Source organism: Trifolium pratense, linkage group LG7 (assembly GCF_020283565.1).
Source record: "Trifolium pratense cultivar HEN17-A07 linkage group LG7, ARS_RC_1.1, whole genome shotgun sequence".
NCBI classification, from domain to species: domain Eukaryota; kingdom Viridiplantae; phylum Streptophyta; class Magnoliopsida; order Fabales; family Fabaceae; genus Trifolium; species Trifolium pratense.
Genome location: NC_060065.1, coordinates 20,337,015 through 20,361,194, shown reverse-complemented (window position 1 = coordinate 20,361,194; position 24,180 = coordinate 20,337,015). Strand labels below are relative to the sequence as shown.

At 34.1% G+C, this 24,180-nt stretch overlaps 2 protein-coding genes across 2 annotated transcripts; one reads left to right on the top strand and one right to left on the bottom strand.

The window, feature by feature from the left end:
* Positions 1-2,572: 2,572 nt before the first annotated feature.
* Positions 2,573-6,117, top strand: LOC123896023 (nucleosome assembly protein 1;2-like). The gene is made up of 6 exons (XM_045946476.1): positions 2,573-2,952; positions 3,490-5,006; positions 5,146-5,203; positions 5,287-5,488; positions 5,727-5,798; positions 5,889-6,117. The coding sequence occupies exons 3-6, from the start codon at positions 5,158-5,160 to the stop codon at positions 6,115-6,117; spliced, it is 549 nt and encodes a 182-aa protein (XP_045802432.1). The 5' UTR covers positions 2,573-2,952; positions 3,490-5,006; positions 5,146-5,157.
* Positions 6,118-10,509: 4,392 nt separating this feature from the next.
* LOC123895719 (calcium-dependent lipid-binding protein-like) lies at positions 10,510-19,924 on the bottom strand. Its single transcript, XM_045946206.1, has 12 exons — positions 19,543-19,924; positions 19,222-19,358; positions 16,199-16,300; positions 16,033-16,083; positions 15,126-15,246; positions 13,994-14,115; positions 13,794-13,892; positions 13,177-13,257; positions 13,001-13,086; positions 12,581-12,806; positions 12,029-12,193; positions 10,510-11,185 (listed from the first exon to the last, which is right to left on the bottom strand). The coding sequence occupies exons 2-12, from the start codon at positions 19,324-19,326 to the stop codon at positions 10,796-10,798; spliced, it is 1,548 nt and encodes a 515-aa protein (XP_045802162.1). The 5' UTR covers positions 19,327-19,358; positions 19,543-19,924; the 3' UTR covers positions 10,510-10,795.
* Between the last annotated feature and the right edge of the window lie 4,256 nt (positions 19,925-24,180).

Here is a 24,180-nt window from a genome sequence, read left to right as displayed (position 1 = left end):
TCCAAAACCCAAACCCCCACTACGAGCAATGCACACCACTAAACCACTCACATTTGCCGCTAAACCACCACAAAACAATGAGAACGACACACAAATCCACCGTCGGAGCCATTGCTGGAGCAACAAAACTCCTCCATCACCAGAAGGCAGAAGCCACCATCACCATCGGAAACTGCAGCACCGCTACTAAAAATCAAACACCTCGATTGCGAACATAGTTCTCCAATGAGAAAAAAAAAATCATCATTCTATGAAACTTGATTCTATACTATTATTGAAGATGTTCGTAAAACTTTATTTTATAAAAATAATAGTACTACGATATAGAGTTATTAAAAAAAAAAAATTAGTTGTACAAATTTTGATGAAAAAATTACTAAGTGGAATGCAAGTCTTTTAAGACAAAAAAAGTGCAAATGATATAAATTTTGATATAGATGGAGTACTAACAACTCTCTTTATCTCTAATACAAACCTCTAACAATATGTCAAAAAAAAAAAAAAAACCTCTAACAAAAATCACATGTATTAAAAAAATTGTCCGAGTAATAAATATGTTTGAGATATGTGTGATTATTGTTAAAAGTAATAAATGTATTTTAAAATTTGTAGAGGATATTATATATTTAAGACACAAATAATTTTGACTAGTGAGTCATGAATAATTCTTTTAGAAAAATTGATTAATATAGTAGTAATTACTCGTTCCTCTCCAAAATATAAGGAAAAAAAATCATTTTTTCTTGTCACAAATTTATAAGAAAAAAACAAATATTTACATCTTTTTTAAGTTTTTTTTAAGTAAAATTAAACGCAAACTACACTTAATTTAACCTCTTTCTTATTTTCTCTAAGACTAACAACCAATAAAAATTATTTTTACATTTACTCCTGCGCTAACAAAAAAATACATAAAAAAATATTCCAAGTTATCATTTTTTTTTTCTTAATAAATATAATTTTTTTTACCTGATAATTTAAAACCGAGGAAGTACAGTATATTTTAAGATAAGCAAACCACATGTTATTGCCATACTAGCTAGTGGTTTGGCCAATTTTGATGACAAGGAAAGGGACAGTGATGTTTGTCTTGATCATCACAATCGATTGATCTTGCATATTATTTGTAAAGTATCTTCAAGTACATGCATAAGTATCAACATTCAAATGAGAATGAGGTGATTGTCGTATTATATATGAAACATCACTAGCTAATTTGTTCATTATCGTATTAATATATGCACCACTGTATTTTTGTACTCTTCTTTCCTATAGCATGTTCATGTTATTCCATCATTTTATTCTTTCACATTCTTTTCATTTCAGTGGACCACAGAAAACAAAATTAAAAATCAAAACATCATATACTTGTATTATATAAGGATGTGGAAATAAGATATTGTAGCTTCTTATATAGATAGATAATATTTTTCAAATATATAGAATTTGTTGGTTGGTTTATAGCCTCTTATTTTTCTTCAAAAGAATGTTTTTCCCCTTCTCTTATGATTTAGATATTAGAGAAATCAGATCGATGATCTCCTTTATTATTTTACATCTGTTAATCTCAGTCTCTTTTGAAAATTTTATTATTTGTTAACAAAGACAGAGTGAGATAAAGAGTGTTAGGAGATAGATGTAGAAGAATATTGAAGGAGAGAGTCTAAATCAAAATATTAGATATGTTGGAGAGGATCCAAATATGATGTGTTTGATTCCATAATTTCACATTTCTCGATATTTAAAATGTGAGTCTTAGCTAAGAGACAAAAATAGAAGATATTGGATCTGTTTGTTTGAAATTTTAACGAAAAAAAATCATTTTTAAGAAAATCATTTTTTGTAGAGATTTTGAAAAAAAATTTAAAGCTATTTGTCGTTTGTTTACAATCATTAAAATCTATTTTTTTTAAGATGGTGAGGGATGGTAAATGATAAAAAAATGGATTTTGATAAAAGCTATTGAAAATAGATTCTCATTTTGATGAAAAAAAAAATGATTTTTTTACTAAAATGATTTTTGAAAAAAATCTGAAACAAACACAAGTAAGATAAAAAAAATAGTTTTTTTTTTGAAAAAATAGATTTTTTTAGTGAAAAATCTGAAAGAAACAAGCCCATTAAATATTCTAAAAATCATTTTCTCTATGTACAAAATATGCTACCAATTCATAGCGAGTACTACTTCATATGCTCTTAATCACTACATCTTTCTTTAAATATAAGACCATCTTGCAAAATTTTCTTGTTCCTTTTAATAAGAACCTCTTTGAATTTGCAACCCATATTAATTATTTCTTTACTAACACATTTCTAATTATTTTACTTTTTTTTAATTTACAATAAATACCATGATAGTAACAATAATCTCTCTCTTGAAGGACAAACTTGTAAAAACAACATCCATTATTAATAAACTAATTACTACCATCAAATTTCTTAATTTCCATGATTTAGGAAACAAAGTCACATATTTAGAGATTAGTATAAAATAAACATCAAAGAAAGTTGGTATATTTGATATAAGTTTTAGAGTACTATGTTAATTAAATATAAGTCATGCTGCTAACACTACAAGAAAAAAGCTTATAGCGTCAGCCAAAAAGCAGCGGTTGGTACTGAACCGTCTTCGCTGTTGTGTTACCAGCGGTTAGTGCGGCGTTCCTTCAACCGCCGCCCCTGTTTGAAATCCTGCGACGTTTTCAGTATGTTTCGCGGCGGCTTGATTGGGTGGACGAAAATAAAATTTTCATTCCCCCTTTTCCTTTCTTTAATTGGATTCCCTCTTTACACTCTTTCAATCGAAAAACCCTTATATCTCCATAACTTAATATTCTCTCTTTCTCTCACATATGGTTCTCTCTTATTCTCTGTCACGAACGCAGAAGCTCTCTTCACCATCACCATTGCATCACCTCATCACCATCGTACGACCACATCACCAACATAAAGGTTAGTTCGCATGAACTTTTCATCTCAATTTCATTCCCTTTTTTTTTCCTTAATTCTTTTCTTTGATTGTGATTGTTTAGAGTCTTTGATTCTAATTTGGGTGGTTTATGCCATTTTTAGGGTTTTGTTAAATAACCCGTTTTTTGGTTAATAGTAATATGATGTTTGTCTTTGATTGTGATTATTTATGGGTAAATATGAACATAATATGCATATCCTATCAATTTTATTGGGTTCAATTTCGAAAACAGTATCCCCAAATTGGTTTATGAATTTGTTTGTGATTTTTTTATTCCAATCTTAATGGGAATTTTTTACCTTTGTCATGTTACTAGTTTCCCCCCTTAGGTTATTTTGGGATACTGTTTTTCAAACCATGTTCATGTTTTGTAAAAAGTTCTCTTCAATGCAGAAATACAATACATTTATCCCCAAAATACGAAAATTATATATATTCAATTTGATAGAAAATATATAGATAGTTTTAGGTCTATGCTTTAGGAAGCTAATGGATTCAATCGTGTGTTTTGTTTTCAGTTTGGAATGTTGCGAGCAGGTATAATCATCTCAAACTGATACTTTATGACATTATAACTAATGTGTTGGAATGCTTTTTTACTTTGAATTTGAAAATTTTGACAAGGTTATGATGCATGTTAAGTTGAGACTAATTTATGCAAGACTTTTTGGACTGGTTTATGCAGGATTTTTTGCGGTCGATTTTCTCTTCTTCTTTGCAATTGAATTTTCTATTCAAATTTTTGTGTTCTTCTCTTTTCAATTTGTTGATATCTTGATTATGATGATTTAGGATTGGGTTTCTATTAGATTTTGTTGATACTTAACTTTGTTTCTCTTTCTAGGGGTTTTATCCCCATTTTTGTTTGTTTGCTTATGATGATTTATGGTTTTTGTTTCTATCAATTTTTAGTGTTGAGTTTTGTTGATACTTCACTCAGTTTCTTTCTAGAGTTTTTGTTCCCAGTTGTGTTTGATTATGATGATTTAGGGTTGTGAGACGCTATTGATTTTTTGTCTTTGATTTTGATGATTTAGAGTTTTTAGTCCATTTAGGGTTTTGAATTTTAATAATTGATGATTTGGGGTTTTTTTAGTTATGGTCATGCAGGAATGTGTTAAGAAGTTGGAAGGCGAGAAACTAGTTGCAAGAACGTGTTAAGAAGTTGAAGAAAGACCATGAAAGTGTTGAACTGGGAAAAATCACAGCTGATATGGTATTTATATTACATGTTTCTTAGCTAGAGTTTCAAGTTATTAGCAGTATTAAATGATGTCTCACTCTTTTGTCCATAAGCTTGCTATGCATGTAACTTATTTTTGGAAGTGCACTTCTCTAATTAAAAGGTACTTGGTGGAATAAGAGAAATTAGCCTTAGTGTGGCTAGGCTTAGCTGTTGACCCAGATGAGTTAATATCCCAGTTGACTCAGGCTTTGCTTTTAATATATTTGTGAACTATCACTAAAATAAGTGAATTATTATGACGTTCTAATGACTATTGATTAGTTGATAGAACCTCATATGTAGGATTTTTTTGTTGATGTTCACTAATTGGATCTGAGGTTGGGACATTTGTATTTCAGGGAATTCGCTTTAGGGGCATGACAATTCCTGACTGCCAGAAAGCACTTTCAGGTGCTTTTCCTGGCAGGGAGATTTTGTCCGAGGCCATACTGTGGCTTCTATTGGTCGGAAAGGTATAATCAAATTGAATTTATTGTATATGTTGGCTTACTTGCAACACAATGTAGCTCAGGGTGTCACTGTGTATGAAGGTGTTTTGGTACATGTTCTTGGGATTTGTTATATAATCCCCGGTTCCTACATTGTGTCACAGATACCAAGTAAAGAGCAAGTAGATTCATTAGCTCAGGAATTGCGAAGTCGTGCAAAAATCCCAGGTTTATTTTCTTTCCAAATCATAGTTTGGTATCTTGGAGTAAAGACTGATCATTGTTAATTCAAATTTGCAGGTAATTTCTTGAAGAAGAATAAGTATACTAAACCATAGGCATGAGTTCCAATAAATTATAAGTATGTTAACAAAGTATCAAATATTAATTCTTGTAGAAAATTAGAAATCACTTCACAGATCATATAGAAGCACAAGTATTGGTTGTGTCTATATTTCAATCATATAATATTTGAAATATCTATTCAATAATGACAACAGGTAGTAGCCAAAATGAAAAGCATGCATATTGCAGGGACATTTACGAAAAAGAAGACATGTAAGCAAAATTTCAGAACACAAAACTTGCTTATTTTACTTTTGTCACTATAAGTAATGTTAAGGTATGACCTAAAATGGCAGACATAGTCACCGGAGTGTGCAGCGATATCCTTGCTTGGCCGGGAAGGGACAAGGAAGACATTGGCAAAAAGAGAGCATATTTTGGAATAAAAACAGTAGACAGATTAATAGAATTTGAATGTGGAAGTAAAGAAGACAAAACTCATGCTGGTTTTCATTGGAACGGTGTTATGTTGCCAGTTTCATTTCTTTTTTCTCCGAAGTACTTACTCTTGTCATTTTTGTTTTGCGGCTAGACTTATTTACCCTACAAATTTAGGATAACCATATACAATGTATTCATCCTGTTAGAGATGCATTTAATTCATGGCTAAATCTGGTCCATGAGATATAACACAAAGAAATTGTTAGTAGGGCACTAACTCCTTTTCTTGTTGTTTCCTCTTTCTCAATAGTTTTCAACAATTGTCCTGATTCATGCTTTATCTTTCTGAATCCAGTCCATATTTTTTAAACTCAGACTTGACAAAGACAATTCTTATGGTTAATTACGAACCTAAGGATGCAATTGGGTAAGCTGCTCTTTTTTTACCTAATGCTATTGTGCTATTAATTAGTCTGGCTTGATCATGAATAAGGTTTGCTTGCTGCATTTTTTACAGGACCGAAATTTTCTGGTTTCTGAAAAATTGCTTGACACTGAATGTTTTGAAGGAAAAGCCCAAGAAAAGCTTCTTCAACTTTTTCAAACATCCAGAAGTCCTTGAATGTTCTAAAGACATTGATGAAGATGTTATATGGCATGTTATCTATATAAATTCAAGGCTTAATTTCCCAAGAATAGCTTCCTACTATAGCTTGAACAAATTAATTTCTTTTGTAACAGATTGAGGAACTTCAATATCAGCTGAAATACGACTATGCCATTGGGTAATCTTAATTGCATTCCCTTGTTGTGTAAGCTATGTGTCCAACACGTATCATGCTTATAGTATCATTGATATTGATGTTGCTTTTTTTGAATTTTTAAGCTTTTATGGATTTTTTAATAAGATAATTCCATGTGTTGTGTCATGGTTTACTAAGGAGGAGGCTGCTCATGGAAAGGAGTTTAGATTCCCGGATTCTTCTGACAAGGAGGTAGAGACATGACCGGATATGCATGATGAATCATGAACGGGTGACAAATTTTGAGTATTCATTTCAATGGATGTCATTTCTCTATGAAATAACTACTTGGTAAAATAGTGGTTTTTACTTTATTCTTTGCTTAGTTAACTAGTGTTCTTTGCAGTCGAAGAAACACTTTCAGCCAAGAAAAAGTCACCGTCTTATATCAGTGAACTTGGGGGTAATAAAGTTCCACTTTATGGCGCTGGATCAACCATAATGGTGTCGCAAACCGGCAGTGTTGAAGTTGTACTTTATGTCCTTGTGTTTAAATTGTAACTTAAAATTGTATAATTTAAAGTTTATGAGGATTATTTTTGCTTGAGGATCCATTTGCAAGAGAAGTTTCTGAATCAATTTGTGTATTTTACTCTCATGAGTCTTGTGCAAATAAATGCATGTACATCTTTTTTTTAATGGTATACAATTCTTAGACTGTAGGGCTTTTATGTTTTTATTTTAGAATTTTCATAAAATGAAAAGAAAAAAAAATTGAATTTTTTTTTTTTGAAAAAAAAAACAGTTTTTTTTTGTGGGAAAAATTGTTTTGCGGCGGTTATAACTGACGCTAAGAGCTTAATTTTTTATTTTAAAAAATACATATAGCGACGGTTAGGGACTGCCGCACAATCAATACAACCGACGCTAAGGTCGATGCGGCGGTTATTCCGACGGTTTATTTGAACCGCCGCTGTATGCCGTAGCGACGCTGCTTGTTGCGTCAGTTGTCCAACCGCTGCAGCAGTCATTTAGCGACGGAAAAAACCGACGCTAATGCTTTTTTTTGGTGGTCGCCGCTTGCATCTTTTTTTGTAGTGTAACTAGTGCCTTGAGCAATAGTTAAGTAAATTAAAAGAGGTAAATTTTGTATTGAAAGAAATATTAATTTTTTATATTTTAAAAACATGGTCTACACAAGTTTGAGGACCAATTTACTATATTAGGCTGCTTAACTAGTGTCTCACGAGTCACGAGTCTTAGTATTTTTCATTTAGATTCTTTATTTAGATCGATGAAATATAATAGAATGAAATGGTTAAATATATCATTCTATTGTACGGATTATTTATAATGGAGCGGCAAAAAATTTACTACTCCGTCCCAAAATATAAGCAAAAGGAGGTCAACAAAAGTGAATGTATCTAGACTAAATTTTCAACCAAATACATCAACTTTCATTGACGAATTTTTACTTATATTTTGGGACGGAGGGAGTACGTTACATTCTTTACCTTTTCATTCTATTTCATCTCACTAAAATGATCATGTTAACAATTATATAAACCAAGGGCTATATTGGTAGTTTCACACATTGTTTAGCTATATATAGCCTCATGATAGACAAATCATCTTTAATGTTTTGGAAAGAATCTTTCATTTTGTACCAACTACCAATACCAAGAAATTCAGAGATACAATAAATCTCCATGAGAAAGGAAGGAGTAGCAAAGTTCCAAATTTGAAATTGAAGTCCTTTGGAATATGTGGCATGTCTTCTGACTCCTCTCATATAGAGCAAGTACCAAAGGAATTTAACAATGGTATGGGAATGGGTGCTCTGCCATGCTAAGTTACTGTGACACATTGCAAAGGAGTGGACACGACTCATCCATCTATACATGATAATGATTATGTGAAGGTCACAAAATTCAACTTATGCTAATAATTCAATGAACTGTATATCATTGTCCTTTTTTCTATCACGAACAATTACTCCCTCCTCTCAATAGTAAATTTGATTTGATTATTTTTTTTATTAAAAAAATAGTGTATCTAAGTATTATATATATTAGATTAGATTAGATTAGATTAGATATATATCACTTTTTTAATGGAATATTAGTTCCTATAACGCATGAAGCAAATAATTAATCTAAGCCGGACACAACTCTTAAAATATAACGGTGAAACCTAATTTATATCCTATATGCGCAAATGCATCCGCACACCTTTTAACTTTCCAGTAAATATGACAAACAATTACCTCCCACTCCAATTGCATAAGCCTCTTGATCTTGTTATATATACTCCATCCAACTGAGTACACATTCTCCTTGTCATTCAACATCTTAACAACCCTCAAAGAATCAACTTGTAGCTCGACATGCCGAAATCCCAAACGCCACACATATTACAAACTTTCACATACTCCCCGAGACCACAAGCAAAGCCACCCAGCCACTCACCACGACCTCTCTAATAAGACGACCACACCCACACCGGAGATCATTCCCTCTTGTTCCGTCTGTATTAAGCACACTTCCATCACTAGTAGTAGGCTTCCAACACACTTGAACAATGCTATGACTTGTGATGTATATCACTTTTTTAATGTACCAAAAAAGATAAATTTATTTATAATAATGACTGGACTAGAAGGAGTATCTTTTAACTTTTTACGTATATATGAGATAATAATAATAATTTAAGTGAAAACGATTTTGGTTTCTCACAATATTTTGACAGTCTAATTCAATAACAAAAAATAAAATTTAAATTAGTTTTTGACATTTTCATACTAGTGACAAATTAATTTTTTTATCATATGCGCAAATAAGAAACTAATTTGTTTCAAGTATGGAAATATTAGATACTAATTTAAATTTTATTTCTATATGACACTTATTTGGGTCATTAAAAATTTTGAGCTCCATCTTCACTCTAATAATTTTATTATAAGAAGTATAGATCACATAAAGGGCAGGATGGTTGTTAGAGAAAAAGAACAGGCAACAAAAAGTTATAAACAAAACTATTGAGGTTCAATGTTTTGACTATAAACATAATTTAGGATATAATATTATAATGTGGTTCAATCAATATAATTGTTGATCTACGATTATTTTTTTAATTTGTGAGTGCGCGCAAATTGAGTATTTTTTACTAGCAACAATATAGATTAATCTACAAGTTGGATAAATCTTTTCTATTTTGGATTTAAACATCGTTTTTTAAATACGAATTTTTTTTCTTGATTTCGAACATCATTTTTTCACCCTAAATTTCTAGTAGGAAAAATGAAATTTATCAAGTTAGGTAAAACTACAATGAACAAAATATATATCCCTCAAAAGTTTTAAGTTACATTCACATGTTTGGAGTATTATTTATTAATTGCCTATCAATGTGCTTGATGGTACAACTACAAATGATTTTGGTGCCTATATGCTCTATATTTGCTCTATGGTTGGTTACAGTCTTGTGGGATCAGGATGCACTACAGTAATAAATCCCATAGTTACACGCTGTAGTGCATCTCAACCATCCATTTCAAATCGGACAGTTCTTATTACTTCTTAATAAAATCAGTACAAATCAATCACAACCATTAATATTAGATCGGACGGCCCTGATTAAAAACAGCGTGAAAACAACAGGAATATTTACAGCAGGATATCCAATTCCCAGTCTTGTGTACTTACTAGTTGAACTGTTGAAGGGTCAAATGAACGAAATCTAGTTTGTGATGCCAAATAAGACATGTGAACATTGCAAAGAGATTAGAGTAGAAGCAACCAGTAACTAATAAATGGCCCAAAGGTTATCAATTATTTAAAGGAAAATGTTAAGTAGCATCTCTTGGTCATTAGTTAAAAAAATCTAACATAGTGAAACTACATTGAAATTTGTGTGATCAGTATTTCTAAAATATGAAAAAGTATTATTTTCAATACAAAATTTATCATTTTTTATTCTTAACTAGTATTCCGAAAACACTAGTTAATATAACTCCAACAGGAGAGACTTATATATCATATCAATTTTGGGGAGTTTTATTTATTTATGGTGACTTTCTATAGTAGTTGGTTGGTCTTAAGACTTAGAACTTCAAAGTCTATGGTATTGAAACCGGCATCACAGAAGTTCGATGTTAAGGTATTGCTACACAAATGGTCAAAAACTGAACCTATGGCAGCACTTTAGACAATCGACTCGAGGGTGCCTATGGTGCCGGTCTGGACGTTAGCTGATCAAAGAATGATGGTCGAAGTAGATTTCACAAAATGAGAGGAAATTTTTTAAACATGAGCAGGGTGTTGAAGCAAGGTGGTATGCTATATTTGGACATCAATCAATGTCATCAATTTAACATTGGAATCCTGTAAAAATATGTCATTCCCAAAATTCAAACCAGCCACTTGTTCCAAATGACAAAGAACTTAATTTGCAACACATTTTGGTGTGTTTTGAATCACAATGAGTTGCAAGTTGCAACAATAAATAACAAATGTTTAGAATCTGTTGATACTTAATATTACACATCAAAGTCAAACATAATATACAAACTAAATTCACATTTCTGCTATATCAATCAACACAAGAAATCTGTCAAATTATCAAAGGTTACTGAACCTGAAAGTTCCATTCAATTCATTATTTTACTGTATACAAGCAAGAATTATTGAGGCTTTGCAGCACCACTACCATTTTCCTGTGGATTATGAACTGGAGTAGATGAACCACTCCTTCTTGAGCCACTATGACCTCCTGTTATGGTCCTTCCCATAAACTTTCCTGCTTTAGTAATTCCGCTACCGAAGGCTCCAAATCCACTGGTAACAATTCCTGCTCCAGCACCAATACCACTGCCGACAAGCCCGGCTCCAGCACCAAGACCACTTCCAACTAGTCCAACACCAGACCCTACTAGTCCAGCTGCTCCATCGAGTGCATCCATTGTGCTACCGATGACGCCCGCTGCTTTTAGTTTCTTCCTTTCTTCTAATATAGCTTTTTCTGCTTCTAGTGCAGCCAATTGCTCTTCCTTGTTAAACTGGTAATAGAAGACCTGAAATTCCAACATGATTATTACTTTTAATAAGCTGCAAAGGCTATAATTTCGTTTATCATAAATATGGAACGGAAGGGGGGAAATTATTACCTCCTCTATCCAAATAATATAAGACTCACTTACACAGTTAACAGGTATTAAGAAAAAAAAGTAGTCGTAGCAATACATTTGTAAAAAATGTTTTACTTTTTCATAATTAACCTTACGATTATTGATATCATGAGAAAACAAATTTAGATTTTCCAATTTCAAATAAAATATGGGTATTTTTTTTGTAAAAACAAATACTTATTCTTGTAATAAGAGACGGAAGGAGTATTTATTAAGAGGAAGGGGGAGGCCTTAGGTCATTAATTCCCCTGTAGAGATTCAAATTCTCCCTCTTTGGATTATAAAGCTAGATAGTCACCACTGTGCAAGAACATACAGAATAAAAGGGCTATATATGAACAAAAAATAAAGTAGCTTAAAATACGTCTTTGAGCTTTAGGCCTAACTCATCTCCAAAAGCCTGCTAAAAGTTTCGGCTATATCCCTAGTTGATGCAGAATCTCATCAATAACCATCCATGAAGCACGGACACTGACACGCTGACACTGATAATAATTTGAGAAAATGACATAATTTAGTGTAATCATCAGTGTCGGTGCCCGACACCGGGACACGGCTAATCTGAGGAGTGTCCGTGCTTCATAGATAACCATTGATAATAAGACCTAAACCTTAATTAGGGAAGACAAAAAAAAACCTTCTCATTCAATTTCTCAGTTTCCACCTAAAAGTACGATGCACAACGCCATATTAATGTCAGTCAAATATAACTAGATCAGTTGCATGTACCTTTACAGTCAAGGTTCCTCGATCCTTCTTATCTTTCACCTTGAGTGTATCAAGTGATGACAGCAGATTCAATTGAAGCTCCTTTTCATTTTGTACTTCCAGGTCAATAAGGGGTAATTTTACAATTCCCAGTCTCTTATCTTGCCCAATGTCTTCATCAAAAACCTGTTTCGAGAGTCATACACATCCTTTATGTTAGTTGTATTAAATCAAGCACGGTATATAAACAAGAATTTAATTACTATGCATAGACTCGGTAAAAAAAATTACATTGTCGTCCAATTATATATCATCTTGTAAATATTTGTTGAGATATTTTAGAAAGTGACAATAAAGACATCACATTAAGATACATAGGATAATTCACTGTCAGTGTAAACAAGTTTTACACCAATATCCAATTGGACGTTAGTGTAAAACTAGTTTATTATACTGACAGTGCATGTCCCATTTTCTATAAGTAATTAGCATACTTCCGGTGGGATTTTCTTTGAAAACAAAGGGTCAGAACACATCCTTAAGATAGTAGAAATAAGAGGGCGTCGTAAAAACCTCAAGAATGAGTGACTGAGTCTCCTTGTCTTCTGCAATCAACTCAAATGTTTGATCCCAAACAGGATTCAAGTTGTTATTAACGACCTTGGTTTTAACCTTGAATAAGGGTCGAATGGACAAAACAACATAAGGATCTGATTTTCCAATCATTTCCATATTCTTTAAACCAGTCGCTTTCACTACAGTCACTTTAAGACTTCCTTGAGGTTTAAGCTCCAGTTCACTGCAAGAAACAAAAAAATAGTACTACTCAAATGTTGACCAAATGAGATGAAAAATGATTGAAAACTTCAACAAAAATTTCAAACTCAAATTGAAATTTTGTCAATGAGATATAGTAACATACAGTCATGTTTTTATCTGCAATCAGAAAGATATATAATAAAAGGAATAAATTTTGATACGATTCATATTTACCTAATATCAACAGGTATCCCACCAAGGGGAACAACAATCCTATGTGGCCATTGGAGCATATCAGTAACAATTGTGTTCACAGTATCCTACGAAACGGTAAGTAAAAATAAAATTAGTGTTACAAATGTTACTTAAACAGTATAAGAAAGAGCTACACAAAACTAGACATAACTCACGTCAATCATATCTGAAATTCCAGGAAGAGCAGTTAAACTTCCACCAACAGCTTTCAGAGTATAATCAATCCTTGGCTTCGGCTGATTCAATTTTTAATGAAAAAGTCAGTGATTTTGGCCAAGAGATGATAATATTTTACAAACATTCAATTCGAATATCTATTTTGGCCAAGAGAAGAATGAACTGTTCGAATATAAAAGATTGCATCCCCCCTACTCACAATCATGTAAGCAAGCGTATCGGCGTCATGTTAGTGTTAGACACTGACACGTTTCAGACACCAAAAACACCTTCAATCTGAAATCTGCTACATAGCCTGTTAACCACCTTTTTGGTTTTGACTTTAACCAACCATTGTCTAAGTAATACACAAATTCTTATAGAAACGGGAGAAAAAAAGAAGCTTTAAACTCAGTAAAATGACAACATGCACATGCAACCAAATGCTTAAACCAAGTAAAATGATTAAACCAAATGCTTTAAACTCAGTCCACATGATTCTAAATGAGATATTGGAAAAAACAATCTTAAGAAATAAGCTATTATATACTTTTATATGTAAGCCTTCACATACAAACTAATTGTATTCTTTCTCTCCACATTCCCAAAAGATTACCTCGGCAAGTAGAGCAACAACAACGGCAGAAATGCAAGGGATCTCTTCAGCAAGTTGAAATATAACACGGATGACAGTAAAAACTTTTAGATCCTTCAACTGAAGAAAAAACAAAAGCAATAAAAATCAAATTTTGACAAAATATAAAAATGGACCCGATGATATTCATATTCAACAGAAAAGTATTCTGCTAAGTATACCTGAATAGGGATTGATGCAACAAGTGCAGCTTCGACGGCCAAAATAATACTGGGATCACCACCCCATCGGAAATCTATGTCCATTATGATTTGACCTTTGGTAAGACTCTGCACGCGAATACCTGTATGGATGGTGAAATTATGCACATGAGTTTTTTACATACACATATTTACAGCATTGTAGTGTATGTAAAATACTTAAGTAGCATTGGAGTGTTATAAATAACTTGTTATTTAACATTGCATTTACATAATACCTCAATTGCTAAATATAGGACCGGCCGTCCGGCCCCAATCCCCATCGACTAAATCATGAGAATTAAGAAAGTTGATAATAGTAACGAATTTAATAAAAACTAGTATTGTTCTCCAAGTTTATTAAAATAATAATTAATGCAGTTGAAAATGTGAAAGAGTCCTACAAAAAGGAACAAAGAAATTTCTCAAGAGGGTCCTAATTTAGAGATGGAGGTAGAATCATTATACTCTAAGTTAGCAGTTAATTTTTTTTTTTATGAAGACTCGGTATCCGGCCCAAGGACCAACTAATCCGAGGGACACCAATCCCACCGTCCACTTGCGGGGGTGCCCATTTAAAGCCAGAGCAAAAAATGCTCTGTATGGACTGACCCAACAGGTAGTGGCACTGGGAGAATTCGAACCTGAGACCCTGAGAGGAGAAAACTCCAAGGACCCAGGCCTACACCACCAGGCCAACCCATGTGGGTTGTTAGTTGTTAAATGTTAATAAACTCTAAGTAATTTAAATACACTTTTTTGCAGAAAAAAAAAACTCGGTGTTAATGCAACGCTTCCATATACTTCATACGGATATCGACAAGCAACATTACTGTCTTAAAGCTTGTGTAGTGTATAGTGATATTTGAACCGGACTGTGCTGGACGGTCAGACCAGTTTGACTGGAAATCGAGCCCAAATTGTTCTAGCTAGTGGACCATTTATGTTACTGAACTGGTGATTATTTAAACCCAGCCGTTAGAATTGGTCTAGTCGGTCTAATTGATTGAGCTGAGTGTTTTATGAAAAAATATTCGTGAAAGTGGGAATTGAACCAACAAGATCTTACTGGGGGAAAAGAATGTGAAGAGGAAACACAACTTTTTGATAATACCTTCAATTTTCGGAGCTACATTTCCTAATGACAGTTTGCTGAACTTCAATGAAGTAATTCCAGGAGGTCTGTACTCTTCCAGTAGAGGTTCAACTGATTCCCTGATCACCAGTGTTGCGGCCTAATGGTGAACAAAATACATCACAACCAAATCATCTATTTAAACAGAACAAGGGTATACCACAGTTTGGATAAACAGCTGCTTATAGCACAAGCATTTATCATATATGTGCTTATGCATAAGCTATAACAAAAGATAAAATCAAATTAAACTGGAGAGTTTTTGAAAATAAATTAAAAGTAGCTTATAGATATGTCATAAGCTGTTTTCAGAAGTTCTCCCAAACAGTCTCGCCAATGCTTATTAGCCAGTAGATAAGCTCAAATAAGTCAATGCAAACAGATTATGATTGACTTGATGGGGTGTTAGATGCAATTTTGATTACAAATAAAATATATTGTGCAAAATAGCATGCTCAACTACAGGCCAAAAATGAGGTAAGCATCAAGCACTTGTGAAAACAGCTTATGAAAACAGCTTATAGCTTATATGAAAACAATTTGATTTTATCTTTTGTTAAAAATTAGCTTCTAATACATAAGCACATATATGATAACCACTTATGCTATAAGCGCTTAATGAAGCTGTTTATCAAAACAAAGCAAGCTTATGAAAACAGCCTATGGTTTATATGAAAACAATTTGATTTTATCTTTTGTTATAAAATTAGCTTCTAATAGATAAGCTCATATATGATAACCACTTATGCTATAAGTGCTTAATGAAGTTGTTTATCAAAACAAAGCCTAAGTTCTAACATCTAACATGAAATAAATCTAGCAAGAAAACAATACCACACAAACTGTTGTAAATTGTTATACAAAATGAGAAAGCAGGCATACTCACTTCTGCCACAAACGGCCAAAGTTTGCTCAGGAGCTTGTTTAGCCATTTCACCTAATAAAAGCCAATGCAATGAAGAGTCAAGAACAGAAGAATTATGGAAATATTAGGTTCACTGCATAAAATAGTTTCAAATGACAGGTAATATATAGAAATGGAAAATTCTCACCTGCTCGTATACAGGAAAAGATATCCACTCAGGAAGATTTTCACCACAAAGTTTCTTTAAATCATCTCTGTTGAGGGATCCAAGGAGTTTGATGTCAACAGCCTGCAAAGCAAAAGAATGACAAATGTTACCACAAGAAAAAATTTACCAACAAATTAAAACCTAAGTATGCATACCTACATATTTTTCCTGCCCCACCTGTATCAGTATATATTCTTATACTATGAATCTGTCACAAAAAACTTATAATTTTGTGTTTTTAGTTCGTAAGACATATCGAACATGTATCATATCTAGATGAGTGTCGTCTCTTTAGTTGGTAAGTAGTGTTTAAGATGTATTTGAGAAGTATCAGTGAAAGTATTTTTCAAAATAATTAAAATTCTTATAAGACACTTTTGCGTACGTATCAGAGAGTACCAGACGTGTACTTTTCAACTCCTTGTTCAGCATATACACGGGGAATAGCTTTAGATGTTAGTTATAAAAAAAAATATTTCTAATTTGAAGTTTCTCTCTCATCATACTCCATTTGCCGCATCTTATAATAGAACACAGAACAGTTTCACAACAGAGTCACGTATATGACTACCAAACCATGAAAAACAATTGCAGAACTGATATAACTTTTGTTCCAATTCTGATAAGTTACATCGATTATGACAATCTAAAGTTCCCTTATTCTTTCCTTAATGCAAACACATGTATTATGCTTTCAAATGAAATTGAATTGAACATAATCATAATTTTGAAAGCAACAAGCAAACTAAAATTTCAAGTTTCTCTTCTTCCGTTTTTGATTCTTAATTAAATTCTTGAATACAGTTCACAGTTTTGTATCTCTGTTTGGAGTTCGACCTATAGTTAGATGCTACTAAGGGTGTCCAAATCTAATAACGCAACAACTGTTCCAAGAAGTCAAAAACCAAACAAACCAAAAAAACAGCTTTTTTAATGGATTGAAATGGTTGTGTAATTGTGTTCCAATGATGCAAACCAAACTGAAAATAATACTATTGATACATGTGCCTCTAGTATTTACACACAATTATCATACTAAATGACTAGTTGTTAAACTTCATTTGAGGTTTGATCTTACTGACCATAAACTAGGAAGGCTAGATACTTCAAAAATGGATAAGTATCGGTATTCGATACAAGTACGCATCTAATGTTTCCGATACTTACTCATATGCTCCCTCCGTTCCAAAATAAGTGTCACAGTTGACGACTGCACACATGCTGTTAAGAGTCCCACATCGGTTGAGATATGGCCTGACTAAGTGTTTATATACTAGAGGCAATCCTCACCTTACAAGCCGGTTTTGTAAGGATGAGTTAGGCCTAATACTCATTTTCTAAGATGGTATCAGAGCCTCTCCCCGATCCGCTGGGCCACCTGTTATCAGGTTTCCGCTATCGGGCCACCTACCGTTTATATCCACGCACCAAGCCCAATAGTGCTGGGCGTGAGGGGGTTTTGTAAGGATGAGTTAGGCCTAATACTCATTTTCTAAGACATGCAATCCTCACCTTACAAGCCGGTTTTGTAAGGATGAGTTAGGCCTAATACTCATTTTCTAAGACATGCCAATGCATAACTTTGACCATTAATATCTCTAGTTATATATTATTAAAAATTATAAAAAGTTGATATTCAGAAAACACTCAATGAGACAAATCTAACATCTTATATGTTAATATTTGTCTTTATATATTAGTAGAAAAATCTAGTTAAAGTAGGTTATGTAAATAGCGCACATAGTCAAATTGTGACATTGATTTTGAGACGGAGGGAGTAGTATCCAATAATTTTTTGTATTCTTTTTGAAAATATTTTCCTCGATACTTCTGAGATATATTTGTAATACTTCTCATACATCTTTGATAACTCTTACAACATATTTTGTGATATACTCCCTCCGTCTCAAAATAAATGTCACAATTTGACTATGTGCACTATTTACATAACCTACTTTAACTAGATTTTTCTAGTGGTATATAAAGACAAATATTAACATATAAGATGTTAGATTTGTCTCATTGAGTATTTTCCGAAAATCAACTTTTTATAATTATTAATAATATATAACTAAAGATATTAATGGTCAAAGTTATGCATTGGCATGTGTACCGTCGTCAACTGTGACACTTATTTTGGAACGGAGGGAGTATATGAGTAAGTATCGGAAGCATTAGATGCGTGGGGTGCGGCAATGTTGTCATACCTATATCAAGGTATGAAGCGAAAGAAGACACAAAATTGTTTGTTTTTGGTGACATAATGTATATACTGATATAGGTGAGGAGGAGAATATATGCAAGTAACTACACCTATGTATTGGCTTGGCTCCTGATATGTTTATGTACGGTATTTATGCACAACTAGCCACGCGACCTTTATAAACATTATGGATTTATTTTATTTCACATAAACACACACACACACACATATAACCGAAACTGAAAACTAATCCAATCCAAATTAAATTAGATCAGATCACCCCTATTGCAGACCTGGACCAAGGTCACAAATACTACATCAGTTGTAGAAAGCAATGGAAGATTGCATTTTATGGGTCTGCTTCTACATTTTACTGCACGACAGCAATTAATCGATGAAACATCTCCTAAAGTCCTTTATATCTAAAACCAATTGCTTCACAAAAGCATACTCAACTCACTTCTCCCAAAGCTTGTTTTGACCCATCATATTTCATTCTATAATGTTTTACTTTCTCCTATATACTAAAATCCACCGGTGGATCTCGCAAGTACAACTCAAAATGTAAAAGATTACAAAGAGAATTATTTAATATGTTTCTGGCGCAGGTTCAAACCCGAAATTCTCCACTTCTCTACACCTAGTGTGCGAAATTCAAAAACCACACACACCGATTAAATTTCATTTCATCAACTACCTCAAAGAAATCTACACTAAATTATAATTTCTAAACATTCATAACCAAAACCAAATTCAACAAATCAATATGATAAAACAAAACAAAACCCATTATTCATACCTTTGCAATTCTCTTGGAACTTCTATACTTCATCATACGAGCCAATCCAGCCATCAATGCTATGCCGAATAACATCCCCATAAAAATCCCAGAAATCAAACCCATTTTTTTCTAGATTCCAAAACACAAACTTTTCCCTTTCAACACAAAAAACAAAAACCCAAAAATCAAAAATCAAAACCAAACACCCACATGAAAAAAGAAGTAAAAAAAACAAAACTTTAACACTCAAATTGCAAAATAAAGTCAAAGGCAAGTAAAAAAAATGAAACTTTCCATGAAATTTGGGGAAAAAACTAAAAGGGTGTTCATTGTTCATACCTTAGAAGATGAACGGTAATTGGAATGAGATTCTTGGAAGAGACCAAAAGTTGGAACAAAAAAGAGTTGTTTTTTGATAATTGGTATGAGTTGTTGTGGGACTATGTTCCAACTTCCAACACCGTGTGTGTGTGTGTTTTCAGAACCGTAAAAATGTTGTAATTTAAGGTTTATTGTTTTTAACGGCGGTTTCGGTGTTGTGCTGGTTCATTTCATATTCATTTCACGAGATTGAATTGACTTGAATTGAATTGAAATTGAAAAGAAACTTAAGAAAGTAATTAAAGTCTTTTTTGTAGCTGAGCTGTATATGTAGGGACTCTACTCTACACTTTCAACACTGTTTGCATTCTCTGTTTTTTTTCTTCACCATTTTTAAGGCAAGTATCTATTATCTTTGATTTTTCTGATAGATTTTTTTATGGGGAATGTTAACTTGTGTCCTAATGATATATATAGAAGATAAATGTGGAAAAAATTTATTGAATTTATGGTATATTCAATTCTTTAAATATTAAGGGCCCGTTTGGTGCACAGGATAAGAGACAGGATATGATAATTGTATCATATCCTGCCGCAATCCAGTGTTTGGTGATACAACAGGATATGATAAGTTAATCCTGAAGCTTATACTATCCTGTCTCTCTAGTTATAATTCTTATCATGAATTTGAGCTGGGTTACCAGCAGGATAGGATAAGAAAAAAAATTACTGATTTATTTTATAAAATATATTTTAAAATACATAAAATAAAATTAATAAAATATAAATAATAAAATAATTAATTTTTAAATATATATGTGATTTTCTCACAGGGTAATTTTGTAATTTATATATTCTAAAAAATCAAAATTTTACTAAAATTACAATATTTTAAAATGATTATTAAAAAATTGACAAATAGAGATATTAATTTAAATTTTATTAAAAATTAAATATAATTCTTTTACAATAGTAGTTTTATTATTTATGTATGAGATATATCATATATTTATTTGGCTTATCTAACATATATATATTATTGAGTTATTTATTTGATCATGATTCATATAAAAAATTAAATTTGATTATTTTCTCATGATTTTTATTTGAAATTATATAAAGTTATTTGATTACTTATTTATATTTTTTTATTTGTAAAATTCAAAGTATTATAAAATAATTTTAAAAAAATAATAATTGTTTTACAAGAGTAATTTTGTCATTTAAATATGTTATATATCTTTATCATATTATTATGAGCTATTAAAAAAAATATAATAGTTATCATGTTTGTTATCCTGTGTGCACCAAACACAGGATATGATAACTGAGTATAACTGTTATTCTGTTGTTATCTTATCCTATCCTTATCATGTTTTATATCATATCCTGTCACTATGCTATCATGCGCACCAAACGGGCCCTAAATTCTTTATATCATTAAATGTTATATTTCTATTTTTAGGTAGCTTAACATATGCTCTTAAAACACAAGTTAACATGACCTTTTTTTTATTCGGTGACGGTGTTGTTTTACTTACGTCTTAATGCAGGATTGCTTGTTTTAATTTTCGGTCATGGTACATTGTTTATTTTAATAATTTTAGTTTCATCAATGTCGTAGATCGGAAGACATGACTATTTCCTATAGTTGGATTTTCTCATATCAATTGTAGTTTTGTCACATTTGTAGATACCGAGCCATTTTATACTATTAACTTGAGTATTGTGAGTTGTTCGCATATTCATCATTATTAATTTTTAACAAACTTGAATATGTAATGATTTCGATTTATGTATTCTATCAGTTTGAATAAAATGAATATCATTATTTTTTAGTTGAAAAAAAAAGAACTAAATATAATACTTCGGTCCTATTATAAAATAAAATATTTTATAGATTGATTGAATAATTGATTTATTTAATTTATGTGAATCTAAAAAGTGAGGTGTTCTGGACTAGACTAATGCTAGTCCACCTAGACCTTCTCAAAGTCCACATGGCTTGCCCAACCACCTCCATGTCAGCATGGCACAACCTCTCCACCAAGATAGGGTAAAATTACTACTCTACCCACTATCTAAGGGTAATATCTTGGCAGTCCCTCTTAATGGGCCTTGGCTAGTCCAGCCCACTAAGAGGACCTTTGGCCCAGAGCTGGGGGCTATAAATACTCTCCCTCATGGGAGAGCAAGGTAGAACACTATTCATTATCACAATTACTCTCTCTCTCTAACTTCTCTCTAGTATCTCTTTTGCTCTCTATTCCTTGTCTGACTTTGGCATCGGAGCACCTGCAGGTACAACCCCCCCCCTCCGTGGACCATCTGCTCGGATTGCTGACTACCACCTGCTCAACGGACTTCCAGCTGGCCTTCTACCTGTTCTGATCAACAGTTAAGATCAGTGGCGCCGACTGTGGGGAGCTGAGTTCTCCCCTTCTTTATTTCGAACAAGAAAACCAAAGAACAAAACCAATCAATCACTTTTTCATCATGGCCAGTTCATCTCATTTCAACAATGACGTTGAGGACGCTGCTCCTCCATCTTCTCCCCGTCTGTCTCCTGCTCTCATCACTGACCTCCAGGCCCTCCCCGAGTCAGACCCTAGAGACGGGCAGGAAACTTCCTGGACTTCTGAGGATGGCGACTTGGTCGTCTTGACTGAGAAGCAGGCAGGGAAGCACCCTCAGTCCGAGCAGGGCAAATCAGCAGAGACCGACTTGTCCGCTGCTTCAGTTACCAATGCTGAACTAGCAACGCTCATAGCTGCCCTGAAGCAAACCACCGAAGCTCTCCAAGGCCAGAATCGCCGAATGGACGAGCAGAATCTGAGACTCGATCGCTTGGAAAGGAATCAGCGACTCTCAAGGAACAACTCTCCCCCGAGGAGAACTCCTACTTCTCAATCCCCTCCTCGTCAGGAAACTGTCAGACAACGACGACCTGCCCTTGAGAGGATTGAGCAACCTGGCAAGAAAAGAGACCATGTCTCCCCTCCCCGCGAGGGTATATCTTCTCCAAATGTGAAAAAAGGAAAAATTGTGGACCGAACACCTCCTCGTCGTCATTCCCCCCAGGGACTCAGCTTGATGACCAAACAAGGGCAGCCAGTAAGCCGCAGCCATCACACTGACCATTTCTCCAGGAGCCCAACTCCTGATCGTGAGGGCTCACCTCCCCTAAACTCACAAGAGAGTGACGAGGAGGATCCCCGCTGCCCTTTATCTCACGACATTCTTCAAGCACCTGTTCCAAAGGGATGTGAGCGACCACCTCCTCTCCCAGCTTATGATGGACTTACTGACCCAGATGAGCACATCGCATCAGTCAATGCTACCCTGAACTTCTTAAGGGTCAGCGGAGCAATTAGATGCAGAATCTTCCCAACTACCCTAAGAAAGGGAGCTATGGCCTGGTACCACAGCCTAGCTCCTCGCTCCGTTATCTCATGGATGGATCTGACCGACCAATTCTGCAGGCACTTCACTGCTTCCCGCAAGCAACCAAAGACTGAGGCAGTCCTGGACGCCATCTTCCAAGCTGATAATGAATCTCTCCGCAGTTTCATAGAGAGGTTCAACAAAAAAGCCGTCCAGGTAGAAACAACTGATGACATGAAGAAGTACCTGCTACAAAGGGGCCTTAGGCCAAACAGTGACTTTGCAAGAGCCGTGGGAATTGAAAAACCGCGCACCTTTAGCGACCTCCTCCTTAAATCTCAAGCCTACATCCAATATGAAGAGCAACAAGCTGCAGATGCTGCCCGTTATGGGCGAGCAGGAAACAGTCAACCTGCTCCTCATTCAAATGCTGAACAGTCCAGCCGGGGAGGAGGAAGACGAAGAGGCGAAAGGCCTAGAGAACCCCGTGGACCCCCCAGCACATTCAACAACTATACTCCCCTTAGTAAAACTCGTGAAGAAATTTGGAAAGAGTGCAACTCAGCTGAGTTCACTAAAGCAGGAATTAAATTTCCAAGACAACAACCCACAAAGCCTGGCCAAGACAAGAGCAGATACTGCAAGTACCACAAAGGCTACGGCCATCTGACTGACGACTGCATCCAATTGAAAGACGCAATTGAAATTTTGATTAGAAATGGGCAAATCAAACAATACGTGAAGAGGGGCAATGCTCCCCGGACAGAAGCTGCTGAGACCAGCAACACTGAAGAAGCTGCACCAGAAAAATCCGGGCACAAGCCAGTTGCCCTTGCCATCTCCAGACTTGAAGACTTCTTTGTCCCTGACTACTTGGACGACGCCTATGTTGCTCCCACGCTGAGCAAATGGGACGCACTTGCCCAAGCTATGGTTATCTCTGGTGGAGGTTTTGACAAGCAGACTGTGGGATCCATCAAGAGAAAATTTGAAGAATTGATAGATGGCTCCTCCAACCTGAGTTCAACTTTGGATAAACCGAAAGGGCAAATCAAAGCCCTTAGCCTTCTATATGGAAGAGCTGCCCGGTGGAACTGCAAACTCCCAGATACCCCTGCTCATCAGAGTGGACATGGCAAATATGGACGTCCGCAGGGTACTGGTCGACCAAGGAAGCTCCTGTGATATCATGTATTCCCAACTTTTCAAGACTCTGCAACTAGATGAGACCTACCTCACTCCTTATTTTGGATCTGATCTCTCCGGATTTAA

Coding starts and splice junctions, on each gene's coding strand:
- LOC123895719 (XM_045946206.1), bottom strand. CDS start 19,326: ATGGGTTTGATTTCTGGGATTTTTATGGGGATGTTATTCGGCATAGCA. Junction 13,258..13,793: donor TTGTTGCTCTACTTGCCGAG/GTAATCTTTTGG, acceptor AAATTGAATCAG/CCGAAGCCAAGGATTGATTA. Junction 13,087..13,176: donor GAATTTCAGATATGATTGAC/GTGAGTTATGTC, acceptor ACCGTTTCGTAG/GATACTGTGAACACAATTGT.
- LOC123896023 (XM_045946476.1), top strand. CDS start 5,158: ATGAAAAGCATGCATATTGCAGGGACATTTACGAAAAAGAAGACAT. Junction 5,489..5,726: donor TCATTTCTTTTTTCTCCGAA/GTACTTACTCTT, acceptor TTCTGAATCCAG/TCCATATTTTTTAAACTCAG. Junction 5,799..5,888: donor GAACCTAAGGATGCAATTGG/GTAAGCTGCTCT, acceptor CATTTTTTACAG/GACCGAAATTTTCTGGTTTC.